At 50.2% G+C, this 18,870-nt stretch overlaps 9 protein-coding genes and 1 non-coding gene across 10 annotated transcripts; 7 read left to right on the forward strand and 3 right to left on the reverse strand.

The window, feature by feature from the left end:
- Nucleotides 1-19: 19 nt before the first annotated feature.
- Nucleotides 20-1,355, forward strand: P174DRAFT_437400 (F-box domain protein). The gene is made up of 4 exons (XM_024826295.1): nucleotides 20-289; nucleotides 359-725; nucleotides 802-1,182; nucleotides 1,242-1,355. Exons 1-4 carry the CDS (start codon nucleotides 239-241, stop codon nucleotides 1,346-1,348), a joined length of 906 nt encoding a protein of 301 aa, XP_024687556.1. The 5' UTR covers nucleotides 20-238; the 3' UTR covers nucleotides 1,349-1,355.
- Nucleotides 1,356-1,500: 145 nt separating this feature from the next.
- On the forward strand, nucleotides 1,501-2,296 carry P174DRAFT_437401 (uncharacterized protein). The gene has a single exon (XM_024826296.1). The coding sequence runs from the start codon at nucleotides 1,930-1,932 to the stop codon at nucleotides 2,116-2,118; it is 189 nt and encodes a 62-aa protein (XP_024687557.1). The 5' UTR covers nucleotides 1,501-1,929; the 3' UTR covers nucleotides 2,119-2,296.
- A 718-nt stretch (nucleotides 2,297-3,014) lies between these two features.
- Nucleotides 3,015-4,893, forward strand: P174DRAFT_363131 (MFS transporter; the record flags this gene model as incomplete). Its single annotated transcript, XM_024821899.1, has 2 exons — nucleotides 3,015-4,416; nucleotides 4,472-4,893. The coding sequence occupies 2 exons, from the start codon at nucleotides 3,015-3,017 to the stop codon at nucleotides 4,891-4,893; spliced, it is 1,824 nt and encodes a 607-aa protein (XP_024687558.1).
- Nucleotides 4,894-6,098: 1,205 nt separating this feature from the next.
- P174DRAFT_456566 (glycosyltransferase family 1 protein) lies at nucleotides 6,099-7,807 on the forward strand (the record flags this gene model as incomplete). The annotated part of the gene is made up of 3 exons (XM_024829443.1): nucleotides 6,099-6,649; nucleotides 6,702-7,331; nucleotides 7,390-7,807. The coding sequence occupies 3 exons, from the start codon at nucleotides 6,099-6,101 to the stop codon at nucleotides 7,805-7,807; spliced, it is 1,599 nt and encodes a 532-aa protein (XP_024687559.1).
- A 339-nt stretch (nucleotides 7,808-8,146) lies between these two features.
- On the forward strand, nucleotides 8,147-9,408 carry P174DRAFT_437405 (NAD(P)-dependent oxidoreductase). The gene is made up of 3 exons (XM_024826297.1): nucleotides 8,147-8,368; nucleotides 8,437-8,706; nucleotides 8,814-9,408. The coding sequence occupies exons 1-3, from the start codon at nucleotides 8,321-8,323 to the stop codon at nucleotides 9,324-9,326; spliced, it is 831 nt and encodes a 276-aa protein (XP_024687560.1). The 5' UTR covers nucleotides 8,147-8,320; the 3' UTR covers nucleotides 9,327-9,408.
- A 153-nt stretch (nucleotides 9,409-9,561) lies between these two features.
- P174DRAFT_468206 (alpha-glucosidase) lies at nucleotides 9,562-11,977 on the reverse strand (the record flags this gene model as incomplete). Its single annotated transcript, XM_024830560.1, has 9 exons — nucleotides 9,562-9,813; nucleotides 9,876-10,152; nucleotides 10,211-10,439; nucleotides 10,490-10,761; nucleotides 10,815-10,918; nucleotides 10,976-11,091; nucleotides 11,147-11,185; nucleotides 11,249-11,378; nucleotides 11,429-11,977. The coding sequence occupies 9 exons, from the start codon at nucleotides 11,975-11,977 to the stop codon at nucleotides 9,562-9,564; spliced, it is 1,968 nt and encodes a 655-aa protein (XP_024687561.1).
- Nucleotides 11,978-12,307: 330 nt separating this feature from the next.
- Nucleotides 12,308-14,668, forward strand: P174DRAFT_456569 (glycoside hydrolase family 13 protein; the record flags this gene model as incomplete). Its single annotated transcript, XM_024829444.1, has 9 exons — nucleotides 12,308-12,579; nucleotides 12,638-12,773; nucleotides 12,831-12,969; nucleotides 13,129-13,244; nucleotides 13,307-13,410; nucleotides 13,475-13,981; nucleotides 14,036-14,135; nucleotides 14,196-14,363; nucleotides 14,417-14,668. The coding sequence occupies 9 exons, from the start codon at nucleotides 12,308-12,310 to the stop codon at nucleotides 14,666-14,668; spliced, it is 1,794 nt and encodes a 597-aa protein (XP_024687562.1).
- Nucleotides 14,669-14,887: 219 nt separating this feature from the next.
- On the forward strand, nucleotides 14,888-14,959 carry P174DRAFT_t9. The gene has a single exon. It is a non-coding gene; the product is annotated as a tRNA-Arg (tRNA).
- Nucleotides 14,960-16,679: 1,720 nt separating this feature from the next.
- P174DRAFT_363353 (uncharacterized protein) lies at nucleotides 16,680-17,855 on the reverse strand (the record flags this gene model as incomplete). Its single annotated transcript, XM_024821914.1, has 1 exon — nucleotides 16,680-17,855. The coding sequence occupies one exon, from the start codon at nucleotides 17,853-17,855 to the stop codon at nucleotides 16,680-16,682; it is 1,176 nt and encodes a 391-aa protein (XP_024687563.1).
- Nucleotides 17,856-18,210: 355 nt separating this feature from the next.
- P174DRAFT_416675 (CoA-binding protein) lies at nucleotides 18,211-18,764 on the reverse strand (the record flags this gene model as incomplete). The annotated part of the gene is made up of 2 exons (XM_024824520.1): nucleotides 18,211-18,590; nucleotides 18,680-18,764. 2 exons carry the CDS (start codon nucleotides 18,762-18,764, stop codon nucleotides 18,211-18,213), a joined length of 465 nt encoding a protein of 154 aa, XP_024687564.1.
- Between the last annotated feature and the right edge of the window lie 106 nt (nucleotides 18,765-18,870).

The raw sequence follows: 18,870 nt of genomic DNA on the forward strand, positions 1-18,870 counted from the left end.
TTACCTCCCTCCCAAGGACCTTCGGATAAATGAGGGGCAGCTCTATTGAGCTTATCAACAACGCTTATCAGCCACAATCTGGTCTGCTTCTGATTGTTCAGACTGTGTCTTCCATTTGAGATTGTGAAAGATCAGTCTCGTGTTCAAAGTGACTCCTATGATGCACCGTCATTCTTGTCGATGAACTCCGTCCAGACGCCGGGCTCCCCACGTCATCGAGGCTGGACTGGACAGCAGGATGGCTTCCAGCAAGACTCCGCAACTCCATCTCTACTGTCTGCCAAATGAGGTATTTCCTGAGGGATCTCATAACCTTAGATCCTTGCTGTAGACTAATATCCCTTATTTCGGACTCTAGGTCTTTGTCCACATCCTATCCCCCTTCTCCACCCGTGACCTACTCCCTTTAGCGACCATCTCCCATCGCTTTCATGCCCTGGTCTTACGCATCATTCATTATCGTCTTCTGCTAGCCGCGGCTCTGAAAGAGTACAAGCTTATCCTCGAATGCTTTCACCCAAGCTCTAAGCTTACCGAACCCCACGTGTTCTGCAAGTATCTTGGCACAGATGGCTTAAGCGACCGATATGAGGGGAAGGGCTCGCTGTACGAGGACGTAGACACAGCCAAGAGACTGGGAAGACTGACCTCTCTCTATTCACGATTTCGTCCAGAAGTGACTATTGAGCAGAGAGGTAGTGGCGCGCGGATAACTCCATCTTCGGGTATGAGACTTTGCGTGGCAGATCCGGAAGGAAGAAAGCCATGTGTTTGGACCCAGGCTGACAACAACTCTGATAGACCTCCTTGAGGGTGAACTCGGCAAAGAGGATAAGCCTGTAACAAGGCCTGTTAATCTCGAGGACTTCGAGAATTTCTCCCAGCTATGCGTCGTCGTGAGTGTGGTGAAGGTAGTGCCTGGAACTGATCTCCTTTTAAGCACCATCGAGGTCGTAGACGGCGTGGTCAGGCTCTTCCGAGACTGGTTAAGGGACCAAGGACAGAGGAGTAGTAGCGATGCCCCCAGCAACTCAACCGACAATCCAACTCTATGGGTCGACACGGGGCAGAATGTAGGTCTCAAGCTTCGGGTACGACAGAAGGAGGTCTCCCAACAGCAATTCCCTATTCTTATGCATCGTGACGAGATACCACCTGCTAGTTATGAGGTTGACATTGAAGGTCTGGGGGTTACCGCTACTCCGCGAGCCAGAGCCGATGCTGACAACTATCGACTACAGAACTGCTTATCCGTACCACACGCCTGCTACTGGCTGTTGAACAGTCACAGCAGGACCAACGAGATTACACCAGGGCTGTGATTTTTACTCAGTCTCGGGTAGGATAGAGATTGAGGACAAACAGATGCTTTTCTCTAAGGTCGACTAGCAGCTTCTCTTATTTTCCATATATGTAGTTAACGACAATTTGCCTTGACATGCAAGGTCAATATTTGAATTACCTGCTCGACGAATCTGTAGCAAAATGATGGTGTATAATCAGGCATTCAGAGGGCATCCTCTGTAATTATATGCAGCTACTCTTCTCACAGTGAACAAACTTCACTTGCTATGCAACAACTACTTCCCTTCAGGTACCAGATTTGCTTGAATCTCTCCACACACCGACAGCAAAAACGTAAGCATCATGATGGAAATCCGTTTAAAAGGCCCGTAATCCCGCCGCTCAGAAAAGGCATGTTTCTTTCGCGTCTGGCCGTCTGTTGTTTCGATACTGACTCTCACTTCAGAATTATCAGACTGCTCAAACGCAAAGAGCTCGCTGTTGATTCGACCTCGAACTCCTCTACCTACATTTTCACAAATGAGACAAAGAGCCAGTTGCTGATTTTCACGCAAAACTCGACGTTGCAGAGGAACAGTATTTTCGAACAAAGACACATTTCTTGTCCACGTTTATTCCTCCATCATGCACTACAGAAGCAATCAGAAGAAGCAACACTGCACATCGAACCCCACTGCTCCTGGGAAACTCAATGTCGTGTTCGATGGGCTCGGCAGCAAACTTCCGGGTATATCTCGAACTCGCCTATCTGGTGGACCCGCTTATCGGCAGGATTTGCCGGTCTCTGGTTTACGAGTCCAGACTCCAGAATAAGTCGGAGATGCCGAACACAGCAGCATTGTTATCCAGGGGGTAGAACTATCATGATAAATAAGAAGAAGAGGCTTGAGAAGAACAGCGGGCGATGTTGATGTCTTGAGCATCTACCTCTCGAGACCACTTCTCGGCCTGTTTCAGCGGTTCAGGTACGCAGCGCTGGGCCCGGTTGCCGAGCCCTGGGTCCCGTTGCTTGCTTCTACAACAGAAAAAAGAAAAAGAATCGGCCAGTATTAGGGTGACCCTACCAGTCACTATGACGTCCGAAAACATTTATGCAGATTGAACTTCTCGTTGACATCCAACATGTTGCCGGGATCCGAGAAATCAATTTCGACCGTATTGGTCACTGATAATGGCGAGTATGTTTGACTTCGAATTCAAGAGTGCCGGTGGAGACGGAGACATTTGTTTTTCATCTCACGGATACTGGACCGCAATCTACAAGAGTCTCGAATAACATTCAAGCTTTCAGTATTATTGCGTAAGGTTTATTGACTAACTGAGATTTAGGGGGCAAGCTATCTAAGATCCCTGCAATCTCTGATTCGTGAATATGTTGGATTATAATCAATTCCGTCTGGTTTTTCGCTTCTTGCCGAGGCTTCTTTCGGCACTTGATATCATTACTATATATCATCTCATTATGCCTTCAAAATATACCTGGCCATTTTTCATTCAAGTTGCGAACAGAGAAGAGGGAATGAAGAGCATCCAACAAAGGGGTCCTCCTAATTTTCGGAGAACAAAGCGCAGGCCAAATGATCTCTGAAATCTCCAATCGAATCAGAAATCGATAGGTGAGTTTATGGACTTTTAAAGGTGGAATATGAAATTCTAGCTCTTGGTATGCGGACTCTGACAGAAGATTACTGCAGTCACCACGCCAAACTATGGCTGGCTTTGAAGGCGAGGCGCCCCAAGCCTCCAAGATCCCGTACTGGCGCTTGGTCTTTGATCAAAAGGTGGTCACGAACGAGGTGATCAATCATCCTTACGCTGGACGAGGCACCGATGATGATCCCTTTGTTGTTGTTTGGATCCCTGGTGACTCGCGCAATCCGATGAATTTCAGCTCTATGCTGAAATGGTCGCTCACGATCTTGGTCTCCTTGGCTACCCTGGCGATTGCGCTGATATCTTCTGCCTACTCGGGAGGCATGGCCGAGGTCATGAGAGAGCTGGGCTCTTCAAGAGAAGTCACCACTCTAGGAATATCCCTTTTCGTCCTTGGATTTGCGTTCGGACCGCTGATTTGGGCACCGATGAGCGAAGTATTCGGTCGACGCAACGTTTTCACCCTCACTTTCTGCTTACTTACTGCCTTTAATGCCGGATGTGCCGGTTCTGGGAATATCCAGACATTGATCATACTGCGATTCTTGGCTGGTTTCTTCGGATCGTCTCCCTTTGGCAATGCAGGTGGAAGTATTGCCGATATGTTCCCCGCCGCCAAACGGGGCATTGCTATTAGCCTCTTCTCTGCAGCACCTCTTTGCGGACCAGCTATCGGCCCAATTATCGGAGGTTTCCTCGGCTCTGGCGCTGGTTGGCGCTGGGTGGAAGGGTTCTTGGCCATCTTTTCGGGTATCATCTGGATATGCCTTTGTGTGTTTCTGCCCGAAACATACGCCCCGGTTCTCTTGCGCAGACGCGCCGAAAGGCTCTCTGAACTGAGTGGCAAGGTCTACCGTAGTAAGCTGGATATTGAACGAGGTAAACTGTCGCTGCAGCAGACTTTGACTACAGCACTGTCGCGGCCATGGCGTCTCCTGTTTCGTGAGCCTATCGTGTTTCTGTTTTGCATATATATGGCTATCATCTACGGCATCTTATACCTTTGCTTTGCCGCCTTTCCAATCGTCTTTCAGGAGGCCCGCGGTTGGAATGAGGGTATCGGAGGATTGGCTTTTCTAGGGATCCTGGTCGGTATGATCATCGCTGTCATCTACACATTTCCAGAGAACATGCACTACGCCAAATTGTGCAGACAAACAACGGGTCGCCTTCCCCCCGAAGTCCGTCTGCCTCCAAGTATCGTCGGTGCTATTGCCTTGCCCATCGGTCTTTTCTGGTTCGCCTGGACCAACTCGCCCTCAATTCACTGGATGGCCTCGATTGCCGCCGGAGCACCCTTCGGATTCGGGCTAGTTCTCGTGTTTCTCAGCGTATTCAACTACCTGATCGATGCATATACGATCTACTCGGCGTCCGTACTCGCAGCAAACTCCGCTCTCCGGTCTCTCTTTGGCGCAGCCTTTCCCCTCTTCACCAGCTACCTCTACTCAGGGCTGGGTAAGTCACGTGACCTCACTCGTTTCACTCGACCTCTTGCTGATTACTTTCTTAGGAATCCATTGGGCGTCATCGATTCCTGCATTCCTGTCACTAGCCTGCGTCCCGATCCCCATCGTGTTTTATCTATACGGTGCGCGCATACGGAAGCGCTGCCGCTACGCCGCCGAGGCCGATGCATTCATGCAACGTCTTACGCAGAGCAATCAGCAGGAAGCTCGGCGCGAAGAGCCTGTCATCGAGAAGACCGATGCCGAGGTGGAGGCGGCTGCGGTTGACGTCGAAAGCGATAGTGAGACTGGCAGCCTGTCCAGTGTTCCATCTGTGATTGATATGAGCAGGAGGGCGTCTCGAGCGTCGAAAATGTCTGGGCGCTCGCTGGCTCGCACGGCGACTCAGTACGAGGAGAATCCGTATGATATCGATCGAATAAACACTCGCAATTCCGCTGTCAGTGGATGTTGTCAGAAGGATTAGTTGAAAAAGTGATTTTGCATTAGCTTGTCGTTGACAGTCATACGGGTGACGTAGTCATAGCCATATTTTCCTCGTTCAGAAAGAGGATTTGATTCGAGATTGACGTAGCAGTGTCTTATACCCCAGACCTTCAAGCCCCGATCAACCACCAACCCTTTGTATTGCCGTGAGGATGTTGCGCAGATAGTGCTTATACCTGCAGCAGAGACATATATCATTTCCCTAAAGGCACTGCACCGCGAGCGCTTGCGTACATTCCATCTTAAATCCATACGCAGGCTCACCGCAGACATCTCTGAACGAGTTATGAGCAAGCACTAATCGAATCTCATCTTCGAGGCCTGATATAACTCTTACGAGTATTGTAGATGCCTCTCAGTCACTTGATGGATCCGTCTTCATGCTGTCAGCCATCTCGCGATTCGGGTAGCTCTCTATGTCGTGCAATTGCAGGGCCCCTAGAAACGACGTAGTAGTTAGCGAAAAATGTGTCTGAGTCTCGACTTCCGTGTATCCAGGGCGTTCCCGGGGCAATTGACTTGGCTTCCTATGCTGCGATTGAAGATACGGATCGATGTATAGTGGTCGTGTCTATAGATACCTGCGTTGTAGGTGGTTGTGTCAATGAGCGGCAGGCAACTGGTCCTGGAAACGATCAGGAGAGACTATTGAATGTCGGTGATGCAGTTCCGGCTATGTTCTGCCTTCTTGTGGCTGTACTAATCGCAAAAACATAAAGAAACCGGTGCATGGAGATAGAATAAAGAGGGCCTTGCCTGTAGCTTCATGAACATGACCATGCGGCCAAGTGATTCTTTTTAGCTCAGGCACATGGCCGCCAGGGCACAGTATTCCTCTGAGAAGTGAAGCTCCAGCACTTGACAGTTCTGACTGACTCCGAGATATCGCATCGCCGTGACAGCGTACTTAGGCGTCATGTGCCCTGTGAGTCGCTGAGTCGTTCACCTCTTTATCAACACACACACACACACACACACACAAGAACATAATTTTCACTTTTCTTGCTCTTCTCCTTCTCTCATCACCATCACTTTCTTCCGCAATCATCCATTCTCTCACACTCTCGTCGCTGCTCGCTTAGCTCCAAGTGTATCATCTTCCACGATCAAAGTCTCTCTGCTTCGTCACGTCTCGTTTGTTTTGTTTAATCTCATCACGTTCATTGCAGTCAAGGTCAAGTCAAGATGGACGAAGACAAGAAAGCCAAAGTCCTCTTCCTCACTAACAGTGAGCTGGGACAGTCCTCCGTTTGTCTGGCTGTCACTCATGAGTTCCTCCTGCGTCCCGAGTATGATGTCCATATCGCCTCCTTCCCCGTGCTTGGCCCTACTGTCACCTTGATGAATGCACGCGCCAAAAGCCTCGCATCCGCTCAGCAGGAAGCTACTTTCCATCCGCTGTGCGGACTGTCGATGCAAGACGCGTACATCCAGAAGGTCGGTAACCGCCGTACTTTCAACATTCATCGTGTCGGACTGAGGGGCGCCATGAGCGCGTACAAGTCTGTGCTGATCAACGCTCTTGCTCCTTGGAACGGAAGCGAGTACATGGCGGTATACTTTCAGTGCTTTTCCGTCATCCAGGACATTCAGCCAGTTGTCGTTGTGGTTGATCCATTGTTTGCTCCGGCCATCGATGCGTGTCTCAAGCTGAAGATGCCGTATCTCGTCTTGAGTCCCAATACTCTCAAGGACCACTGTCAGCCAAAGCTCGCGAACTTCTGGAAATTTCCCGCGTGAGTAGCTCCATCTTGCAGCGAACTTCTTGTGTTAACTCACTTAAAATAGACTCTGCTCTGGTTACCTGTACCCTTTGCCCCTGCACCAGGTCATTCCAAACACCATTCTGGTTCTGGGGCTCGGACTGGCTATCCACAATTCGTCTGAGCTGAAGGAGTTGAAGAGATACCGTAACGAGAATGAACTCAGCGGCAAGACCCCTGGTATGATCTCTCGCTCCGGCGACAAAACCCCATTTCTTGTCCCCTCGAAGAAAGAGTACGAGTTCTCTCGCCGTGTCCCCAGCAACTTCACCCTTTGTGGCCCCATCGTCCGTCCTTGGGACGCATTGGAAACAGAGAATGCGGATCTGGCCAGGTTTGTCCGTCGCGGTCCCACTGTCCTCGCCAACTTTGGCTCTCATGTCGTTTTCAATAATGCCACGGCCAGACAGTTCGCTGAGGGCATAGCTTTGCTGCTCGAGAGAAAGCCCGAGACTCAGATCCTCTGGAAATTGAAATGGAATCCGGAGATCAACGTTGAGGACAAGGCATTCGAGAGCATTCGCGGCGCTATCGCAGATAGACGCGTGCGTATCACTGACTGGCTGCGGGTCGAACCCATGTCTCTCTTGATGAGCGGCCACATTGAATGCATCATTCATCATGGTGGTTCCAATTCATTCCATGAGGCAATCAGGTGAGTCTGCGAGCCAACACTTCCGTCCTTGCAGCTGCGACTAACGATGACTTCGCAGAGCTGGCGTACCGCAGGTCATCCTTCCCACTTGGTTCGACACTTACGACTTCGCTGCCCGCGTTGAGTGGCTGAAAATTGGTGTCTGGGCCAACAGAAAGACCGCCCCAGCTATCAATGGAAAGCACTTGGGACTCGCTCTGATTCGAGTCTTGGCCAGCAATGACAGTCCTAGAATCTTTGCCAACGCGAAAGCACTTGCCGCTCAGTTGGGGCCCCAGGAAGGACGTGTCGTCGCGTGCGAGAAAATCGTCGAGCTTGTCAAGGCTCAGAAGAAAGGCGAAGACAGGAAGGATCAACAGAAAGACCAGGCAGAAGAGGTGAACGTCCACCAGGTCACAGCCGGAAATGAGGAGAGAACCGCAGAGGAGCTTACTTCCCAGGAGATCGCGTTGGGAACTCTTAACGCCTTGTACTAGAGGAAGCTGTCCAGCTGTGCATCCTTCCCTGACTTCTAACCAACCCCTACGACGTTGCGGCGAAGTAGGGGTCGGTTAGAAGTCAGTGTGTGCAATCTGGGGAGGTGTCTGTTGCTGAGTTGAGAGTGAAGTCTGGTGGTCGGTTGAGATTCAGAACAGGTGGGAACGTGCGGACCGCGCGGGCAGGACGGATGCCGTTAACGGCTTAGGGAGAAATCGGAGGAGGACAGTGTTTGAGTCAAAGAGGACGCACAGAGAAATGTGCCTTACGCTCCTAGGTAGTTAGTTAGATGGAACGATTCTCCCCTCACTTTTTCTTCACGTAGAGTGTGAATTGAAGTCATCTTCTCGCCGGTACCGGCTAACCTGCACTGTGTTCTCCCCGCACCGTCTACTCCGCTCCGCAGTTGTTTTCATACAATAAGAGAAGGCATCTAGAACTGCCATCTTTAAACAGTTTCTTTTATACTTCAATCCTGCTGTATATCATATCTTCCTAGTCTACCTGCGAAGATGGCTGGTGAACGTATAGCCTTTATTGGCCTCGGGAACATCGGACGGGTAGGTATACTTTCAGATCATATTCACCCCCTCCTCCCCCCAAGATAAACAAGCTAACACAAGCCCAGGGAATGAGCAAGAACATCGCTCAAAAAGGCCCCCAGTCCTCTCTGACCCTCTACAACCGCACCGTGGCCAAAGCCTCCGCATTCGCCGAATCCCTCGGCTCAACCAAAGCCCCCGTCACCGTCGCCTCCAGCATCCCCGAAGCCGTCAAGGACGCCTCCATCATCTTCATCTGCGTCGGTGACGATCCCGCCCTCGACCAGATCATCACCACCATCCTGTCTGACTCCTCCCTCGATCTCACCTCCAAGGTCGTCGTCGACTGCTCAACCGTCCACCCGGACACCTCCCGCCGAATCCACGCCGCCCTACACCCCGCGGCGCCTCCTTCATCGCCTGCCCCGTCTTCGGCGCGCCAGCCTTCGCAGACGCAGGCCAGCTGGTCGTCGTGCCCGCCGGCGATGCAGCCGCCATCAACCGCATCAGGCCGTTCTTCGAAGGTGTCACCGCCCGCGCCACAATCGACATGAGCGGCCACGACGTCGGCCGCGCCAGCACCCTCAAGGTCCTGGGCAACACGCTCATCCTCAACACGGTCGAGTCGATTGCCGAGGGGCTCGTGGCGGCGGAGAAGTCCGGGCTCGGGGCCGATGTCTACCAGCAGTGGATGCATGCGCTGGTTGGGGGCATGTTCGCGAAATACGCGGACCGGATGTGTACGGGCGACTACTACAAGCGTGAGGAGCCGCTCTTCGCAGTGGACTTGGCGCGGAAGGACCTGCGGCATGCAGCTAGCTTGGCTGGTGCGGCTGGTATGCGGCTGCGTAGTGTTGAGGTCACGGATTCGTATCTGCAGGAGGTCAAGGCCGAGAAGGGGGAGAAAGGGGATATCGCGGCTGTCTATGGAGCTATTCGGAAGGAGTCCGGGCTGCCGTTTGAGAATGGGCAGTGAGCTTTAGGAATATACGGACTACAGATCAGGATTACGGAGCCTACAATCGAGTTGAATGATGAAAGTTTTCGTTCTATTTAGATTATGTCAATGAATATAACTCAATTCTATAGATAGCTGCATGGCGCCTGAAAGGAGAGAAGTTTTTGTAGCCAGCGATAAGCAGTCTCTTGCAATGTCGGCAATGCACAATGAACTTCTTGCACTTATTCTGTCTCAAAAATGCCTTACCTGTCTAGTTACGAAGGGAGTAGATGCGGGCTTCATATGGCCTGAGTCGGACCTTCTGCTGCAGCTGGTATTCATCCACATGGTAATTGGCGATGAGCATAATAGCCAAGTCAACGTCGATCTCTTCGGGAATCTCAAAATCGGACTCTTCCGCCGACCAGTTGCAGAAGATCAATGTGCGCCACGGCCCTTGCGTCCGCAGGAAAGAGAAGACCTTGGGGTCACTCGCATTGATAGGAATATAGACTCCGTACCACTGGGAACCGCCGGTCAGTATGCTTGACTACCTCATCTTTTGATCATTATGATTAACCATACCATCAGCGGATGTTGTTTGCGGATATGCAACAGCTTCTTGTAGTAGTTCAAGACCGAGTCGGGATCACGATCCTGAGCCTGGACGTTGATATCGGCATATTCATCGTTCATTCGGAGCCATGGCTTGGCATCTATTGAGGTGAAGCCTGCATTGGGCGCATTATTCCACATAATAGGGCTACGCGCATTGTCCCGTCCTTTGAGGCGAATGACATGCATCACATCGGACATGTCAGGCTCCTTGGAGGGATCTTTTTCCTTGCGAGCTTTGTACTGACTGTAAAATGGGTCAGTAAATGATAGATCAAGGGAAGACTCGCTGCGAATAAGCCTACGCGTTGTAGTATGCATGGGTCTCAACGTCGTTATAATCTTCAATCTTCCAGTTCTGCGGATGTGGGGTACCCAATTCCTGGCCCTGGTAGATGAAAGGGGTTCCTCTCAGAGAGAGCTGGATCGTGGCCAACATCTTCGCTGACACGGCTCTGTACCGAGGATCGGGGTTGCCAAATCGTGACACACACCTGGCTTGGTCATGATTCTCAAGGTACAGGGAATTCCAACCTGGGTCTCTCAGCTCTTGCTTCCCAAGGATGAATTGAGCGGTCACCTACCGTTGTTGCCCAGCATATGCTGCTGCCAAATCCTGAACACCTTCTCGAATTCCCAGAGCTCCCACTTGCGAGGCTTCCATTTGTCTCCATTTTCACCATCCAGATCCATATGGTGAAACTGAAAAACCATGGAGAGCTCCTGGCGCTCCTTGGCCACATACTCACTGGACTCGTATTCGTCCACACCACACGGCATTTCACCAACTGTGCAATTGGTGTATTTGCTCAGCACGTTGCGATTCATCTCATGCATGTATTTGTGGATATTGGGACTGGATCTTGTCAGAGCTCAGTGCTTCCGAGTTACTTTCCCTGGTAGGCTTACCCGTTCGTGAATAATGGCACGGCAGGTTGTTCGTACTTATCAGGGTTCACAATGGGTGCATCCGGAAGACCGGGTGTCTTGGAGACAAGGTTTATAACATCAAACTAGGACAAATAGGTCTCGTCAGGAACATCCCTATTCGGGGGTCATGGCTGACATACCCGGAAGCCGTCTGTTCCTTTTTGTCCCCAGAAATCAATCACGTCGAAGATTGCATTCCGTACCTCAGGGTTGTCCCAGTTCAGGTCTGGCTGAGATGGCGAGAACAGATGCATGTCTGTTATTGGTGAGCCTTCTATCATTGGGGTAAACCCTATATCCGGAAGACTTACACCATTCGTCTGTATGCTCATCATACTTCCATGCCGGACCTATATGATGCAATTAGTATGATAGTGCATGGCTTGGCTGGCTGAATAGAGAGATTTGCTAACCACCAAACAGACTTTCCCAATTGTTAGGAGGTAAGCGCTCTCCGTTTTTGCCTATCTTTCCCCTTCGCCAGAAGTACCACTCTCTCTTCGGGTTGTCTCGGCTTTTCTTCGACTCCAAGAACCATGCATGCTGGCCAACCATTAGCAGAAGTAATGATGTTTCGCACTAGATCCGCTCACCTGAGAGCTGGTGTGGTTGAACACCATGTCCATCATTATCTTCATTCCTCTCCTATGAATTTCTGCAGCAAGGTCTTCCCAGTCTTTCATAGACCCATACATGGGATTGATACCCTTGTAATTTGCAATGTCGTAGCCTTGATCTTCAAGGGGTGATTCATAAATTGGTGTCAGCCACAGCATATCCGCCCCAAGATCTTTCAGATAGTCGAGCCGCTGGATGATGCCGCGAAGATCACCAATGCCATCATTGTTACTATCCTGGAACGACTGCACGTAGACCTCATAGATGATGATCTCTCGCCACCATTCTCGATCCATATCGAGAATTTGCGGCTTGAACGTGCCAGACGCCGTCACGCACTTGTTCCGAGTCGTTGGACATGGCATCTTTGCGGTTGTCGAAAATGGTTTGTCTCTGATGAGAGAACTTATTGGAGGCTGGTAGTATTGATGATCTGACTTAGATGGTCTGGCAGATGTGGGAGTCAAGCTTCGCAACCCACAGCGGAAGGCTCTCTGAAGAAGAAATCGTCTCAGATGAAACATCCTTGGCCGGAGCGATTGGCATGGAAGAATAAGTAGTCATTTATACAGCTGGGGCAATATTTTGCCCCCAAGATGATATATTTGATGGTGCCATCATCATTGATGATATATTTTCGAAGCGTAGGAAGGACATCCCATGGAATAGATATCCGTCGGACGAAATGACCATCCTATGACCTCAACAAGACCGTTAGAAATTGACTGGAAAACAAGGCCGCGGAACAGATACCACCTCTCACCAGATATGCGATAATTTTGAATTTTGTAACGTTCGTGCGTCGCTCCGTTTTGTAGCATGGAAGCGCAAGCGCGAGAGAAGACGTCTCCTTTATGTCTAGCTCAGATTTTCATCCGATCAACACAGACAGGGCGCAGAGCCCTGATGCATCAAAAGAATGTCAAGAGTCAGACAGTCTCGACAAGCTGCGTTGGTGGCAGAAAGCAACCATTTATCAAGTATTGATTCAGAGCTTTCAAGACACCGATGGAGATGGCAAAGGGGACCTTCGCGGGATAGTTAATCATCTCGACTATTTCGTCGCGCTCGGTATAGACGTGGTCTGGATTTCACCTATTTATGAATCGCCAATGCGGGACATGGGGTATGAAAACGAGCTGGACATTAAGCGTTGTATCGAGGGACTGACGAGAAGATTGCAGGTATGACATTAGTGACTATCGAAAGGTTAATCCAGTTTTTGGAACCATGCAGGACATGGAACTCCTGATAGAGGAAACACATCGAAGAGGACTCAGGTTGATCTTGGACATCGCTCTCAATCACACTGCAACTGAGGTGAGTCCACGATGGATGATAGGAAAATAATGGCGTACTGACTAGTATCCATCCAAGCACGAATGGTTCCAAACCTCTCGACGCGCTCGAAAAGATCCTAGCCTAGGTAAGCGAGACTGGTATTTTTGGAGCGAAGGGAAGCTAGATGAGTTTGGCAATCGTATACCTCCAAATAACTGGGAGAGTACATTTACTGGTATGTCGCGGAGCTTTCATGTTCATTCCTCGTCTTTAAAGCTCACTCTGTCTGGGGCAGGTTCGGTTTGGGAGTGGGACGAGCTGGCAGGCGAGTTCTGTGCGTACTTCGTCATTCTAATCATTCCAATGTCTGAATATGGGGCTGACGAAGCTCAAGACCTGCACATATTTGGCAAGAATCAACCTGACCTGAATTGGGATTGCGAGGAAGTACGAAAAGAACTGTACAATGTGTTGAGGTTCTGGTTAGATAAGGGAGTGGATGGATTCCGGGTGAGCAATTGTGTTTGCCTTGCTGTAGTCCTCATGACTGACCACTCGTCACACTGGCGAAGCTCGACACGATGAACTTGGTGTCAAAGACATCATCCTTTCCAGATGCTCCCATCTCCAAGGAAGGTTCAATATGGCAGCCGGCGAATTTCTTGTTTGCAAACGGGTATGATTACTCCCACCGCAAATTCCATTCCTGTCGGGGCTGCAAGGTTGACATGCTTCCAAAGTCCTCATATTCATGAGTACTTGCAGGAAATGCACGAGGAAGTGTTCTCCCGTTATGACTGCATGACCCTAGCGGAGATGTCCTGCGGCGTCTCCGCTCCTGAAGCTGTTCGATATACATCACGATTCAATTCTCGTCCCGAACTAAACCTGATCATTCAATTTCAGCATGTAGAGCTCGACTGTCACGATGGCGACAAGTGGATGCTGCGGGAATGGGAGCTCCCCGAATTGAAACGAATCATCAACGAGTGGCAAGAAACTTTGGTCAACAATGGGGGATGGAACACAGTCTGGATGGAGAATCACGATCAGCCAAGAGGCATCTCTAGATTCACTACCAACAGTCCGCGGTTTCGGGCTCTGTGCGCCAAGTTGCTTGCTTTATGGCAGTTCACGCTCCAGGGCACAAATCTCATCTTCCAGGGGCAGGAGCTAGGGATGATCAACCCGGGACTCTTTTCGGAAGAAATGAATCAAGACATTGAGACAATCCAATATTGGAAAGCGTACGTGTCATTTACTCTGGCCAGGCACATTGACCAATTACTCACGTAACGAAGAGCTTGTGAAGACGCAGGAACCGAAGCACCACAAAAGCTCGAGTTGGCCAGAAAGGCCATCATACAGAAAGGTCGCGATAACACTCGGATACCCATTCCGGTGAGACATTAGCATCCACTTCACTTTGATCGCCATATCACTGACAGACATTTTTATCAGTGGACTGAGGATCCCCATGGGGGATTCACAGACCCGGCAGCCAAACCGTGGCTTCCAGCCTTTGATCACGGCGGAGAATGGTGCCACGCCAGCCAGAGACACAGTCCTGAGTCGGTCTGGACATTCTATCGCTCCCTGATCACCATGCGAAAGGCCAACCCGACTCTGGCAAGCACACCTTTTGAGCGCTGGCCATATCCTCTATACTGACTCGGTTCCAGTACTACGGGTCATACGAATGCTTGGACGTGGAAAACCCCATCATCTGGGCCTACAAGCGAACATCCAAACACAAAAGCTATCTTGTCGTGCTGAACTTCTCCGGCTGCGCTTCCTCGTGGAACTATGTAAACCACGGTGTGGACTTGTCGACGTCCAGGCTACTGATATCGAACCACATGACGTGCGAAGCAAGCTCTACTCCGGACCTCATCTTTCTGAGACCATTCGAAGGACGTCTGTACCAATTGTAGCTGCATGGATTAGATATATGCTTCAATTAGGCGTGCCTTGGGTGTATTATGCTTATCTAACCACGAAAGAGACTCAGTCCGCTGACCTCCATTCCTAGGTCATTACCCTCGGGTCGATATATTCAGATATATAGATGTACTTAGGGCAAATAGCAATTAGGTTGGATATTAGCTTTATTTAGCTAATATGGCTAAAAATGCTCCTATTTCTCATCAAATGGCCTGCTGGCCCAATGGTAAGGCGCTTGACTACGGATCAAGAGATTGCAGGTTCGAATCCTGCGTAGGTCATGTCTTTTTTGTCAAGTTCCCTTCCACTCCCTGCTTGGTCTTGCTTTCTTTGCTTCTTTTCTCGCCTTAATTTTCACCCCTGCTCTTTTTCTTTCTCTTTTTCTTTCCCTTTTTTTTTTTTTTTTTTTTTTTTTTTTTTTTCCTTTTTCTGGAGTAGTAATAAAAGTTCAAGTTTAGACTGAGTAATCAGGATAGGCTAAGCTTTGGACCTTGGTTTAGGAGATGTGATCAAATCACCACCGTTTGGCAGTGTCCGGGACACGATATGGAGCATTGTTCCAATCCATCGTTAAACTATCCGTACCTGCTTAGCTGCTTGGCTTCCATGTCACGATGTATCTATATGGCGCTCGGAGAATGGACATTGTGCATTCCTTTGCATACAACCGACGCCAATATGGTATTTTGATGCACCTTACTGCCGTGACACTCTTGTCTGCTCCATCGAACACAAGCCTTAAGCCAGCTTTGTGCTTTACCCCCAAGTCATTATCACTACAGATACGAAGTCCTCCCGCTACTCCCCTCGTACGGTTTCTGATTCGACCCTTGCCTATGAGTGATACATTCCATCCCTTACATTGAGAATGGAAGACACCAAGCACAGGAGGCGAGGCAATTAACTTTCGTACTTATGAGCCTCGTGCAGTGTGCATGAGACAGACGCTGTCAAGTCTCCCAGTCGAAGGCTGCTTGCGAGACAGCCATTAGACATTAGAAGTTAGTAAATCAGATCCGTGTCGGTTGCGCAGGACCATGAAGTCCCTTGATCAGCAGAAATTTCACCATAGGGGGCCAGCGTTGGATAAGGAAGTGATACATGATCCGACTCCCGGAATGTAGCCCTGATCTAGGGGTAACAAACACGACGGCTCGTCGCGTCAGGGATTAACCGCTACTACAAGTCATAAACCGACTGCAGACCATAGAACATTTCGCTGACCCGTTGCGCACATCCGTTCAGTCTTGGACAGTACTGCAATATCCAAAACAGTAAGTCGAACCGCAACTTCATACATGCGTTTCAATGGAGCCAATCCAGACTAACAGAAGCACAAGCAAGATGGTCAAGTCATCCACTGTAGTCATTACGCTGCTCGTGGCCATGGCGGCGGCAGCACCTATTCCCGTGAGTCTACCCTGTTATATCAGAAGCAGCAGCTCGGTCCTCACTGATAGTTGAGAACTGGCAGATCGGGGCGAAAAACACTCCCTCCCACTTGAACGATAACAAGCCCCGGCTAGAGTCCCCACGCTCGGCAACCTGCTGCTGAATCCGGAAATTTTCAAATCTTTCAAGTTTTCTGGTCTGGTTCAGCCTGTCGGAGACGCACTCGCTAACCCTCCCACACTCGTTCCCCTTCCATCGTGACGGGATGACCACTACCGCAATTGAGACTGCGGGATCGATGTGAATTAGAAGAATGTCAAGGGTCAGATCATATCATGTCATTCTTTTCGTTAACGTTCATACACTCGTAAAAATGCCTCAAAAGTACAACTGCTCAGCAGAAGCGAGGGACTCTGGAGTTCACTCGGCTGTAGGTCCGAGTTAAACAAGCCTCTCGACCGCAAAAGAAAAAAACAAAAAAGGGAACGAGGTACCGCAGCAGAACAGTGGTCATCTGATAGTAATCGTCCAAAATTCGAAAGGTAAACGAACGCTTGGGGGTATCAATATGAAAGAGTGTCTTGAGTTGCGAGCACATTCCGAGGAAGATCAATAATCCTCGTCCAGATCCAGATCGTCCACCTCAACCCGAGTCCCCAAGGCTTGTTTCCCTTCCTTAATCATCGCTTGAAGCTGCTCGTTGAGTCGTTGCAAACTAGCGTCTTCTTCGCGCTCCATGCGGCGCATCCGAGCCACGTAGCGCTGCGTTTCCACTGAAACAGGGCTCTCGCGCGGCTTTGCTGGGGATGAAAATTGTGATCTGGTTGGAGTTGACGGCATGATCCTTTTCCCGGACCGAGGCATCGAGACGCCTGATCTGCGACGAGTATGGGATGGGACAACTCCGTGCCGGCGACTCACGCGTCGAGCAGTTACAGGGGATGGACTGACCACCTGCAAGAAACCATCCTGAGTATCTTCATGAACCATGACCCAATTCTGTTGAATTTCATCCTTCGGAAACCGGCCAGGGACAGGGAATGATCCGTCTCGCTGATGGGTGACATCGTTGGATGCCATGCAATTCTCCTTCTCAGTTGACACTGGTGCCTCCCAGTTTTCATCAGGCTGGGTTCTCAAACCAGAATCGGCTCCCATACTATATCCCCGGCCACCTCCGGCGTAGAAGCCTCGGAAAGCACCCGACCAGCAGAATTCCCACACTTTGCCAACAACATTGAAGACTGCCCGGCTCCAGCTCACGGGCTCAGATTGCGAGGGACTGCCGTTCTTTTCATCATGGGTAGGTTGCTTGGGGCTGGATGGCAAATTCGAATCCCGGCGATTGCGTTTGCGACTGGGTCCACAGGCCTCACTGGGGGTCAAGGACTCGATACTGACATCGAGAGGAGCCGGAAGAGGATGATCTCGATAGCGACTGGGACGGTAATCGAGCTCTGCAGGATTCTCGCGGCGTACAAGCCAGGGACCGCGGGAGAACTGTTGATGGTAATACGGCTGTTGCTGATAGTTGTATTCTTCCCCACCGGCGAGATGATACTCGGTGTTGACCAAAGGAGCGGGGCTGGCGAGATCGACCGGGGAGTCATAGAAAGGACGTCTCTCCCCGGATTCAAAGCGAGATCGTTTGCGGCTGGGGAGGGAGATGGAGCGATAGAGCGAGGACGAGGCTGACGGAGTTTGAGGAACTTGAAACAGCTGAGAAGGAGCGGCGGCCAGATCGAGTTTGGGAGGGACGGGGGAATCGAGAAAGAAGTCTGGCATTTCTTTAGATACCTCTTCTAGAGGAGAAACTAGACTAAGTCTAAAAGGAACGAACGATAGAGGCGATGACGATGTTGACAAGTACGTACTTGGGTGTGTTGGGAGAGATAAATATGATGAGGCGGGAAAGAGAAGCGAAAGAGAGAAAAGAGTATGAAGATGGCTGGGAGAGGCGCATAGACCACACTTCGTTTGGTCACCTTATGATACTCAAGAAGCAGCGATGATACTAATGTGATGGATCCATCATTATTATTTTTTCTTTGTTTCTGCAACAACCACCACTTGCTATAGATCAATTAACGTTTCGTCATTCACAGTGTATATGCATCATCTTGGCGACGATCATAGATGTTCACAGCTTCTGACTAGTCCACTGCACGCCAGCAGCCTCCAATCCTTCTTCTCCATCCACCAACACACACCAGCCTTCGTGGCCTCGTCCTCCATCTCCTGCAATCGCTGCTTCAAAGTGTTCTCGGGCGTATTCCAGCACTGCATCGTCAAAGGTCCCAGGCTGCAGCCAGACCGCGGGGATCCCGACCGAATGAGCCTCCTGAAGCAGAGGCAGCGTTACCGCAGGAGGAGTGACAACCGACAACGAGGTCTGAGAAGGAGAAGGCAGAGCGCTGGGCGAAGGGACCGTTTGGTAAGACTTGGAGGGGAGATTGATCTGTGGTGCTCGAGGGTTCAAGGGAGTGACGGGCAGAGAGTGTTGATGATACCAAGCAAGGACTATCAGTATGTTAATGTTAGCGATACGATGATCGAGCCTTGATAGACCGAAGATCCGTATGCCATGCTGTCTTTCACTGATAACTCACTCTTGTAACCAAACTTATTCGCATCGTTGCTGGCTCCAGCGACCGCAAAGCGCGGGGAGGAGAAGAATCGTTTGACGGCGTCCATGAAGATTGCGCGTTGGCGACAAAACTAGGCACTGATATAGTAGTGACTGAGGTTTCGTATTTCAAAATATATATGAGCGATGGTTTGGAATCCAAGAGATCGAATC

This window comes from Aspergillus novofumigatus (genome assembly GCF_002847465.1).
Source record: "Aspergillus novofumigatus IBT 16806 chromosome Unknown P174scaffold_1, whole genome shotgun sequence".
NCBI classification, from domain to species: Eukaryota; Fungi; Ascomycota; class Eurotiomycetes; order Eurotiales; family Aspergillaceae; genus Aspergillus; species Aspergillus novofumigatus.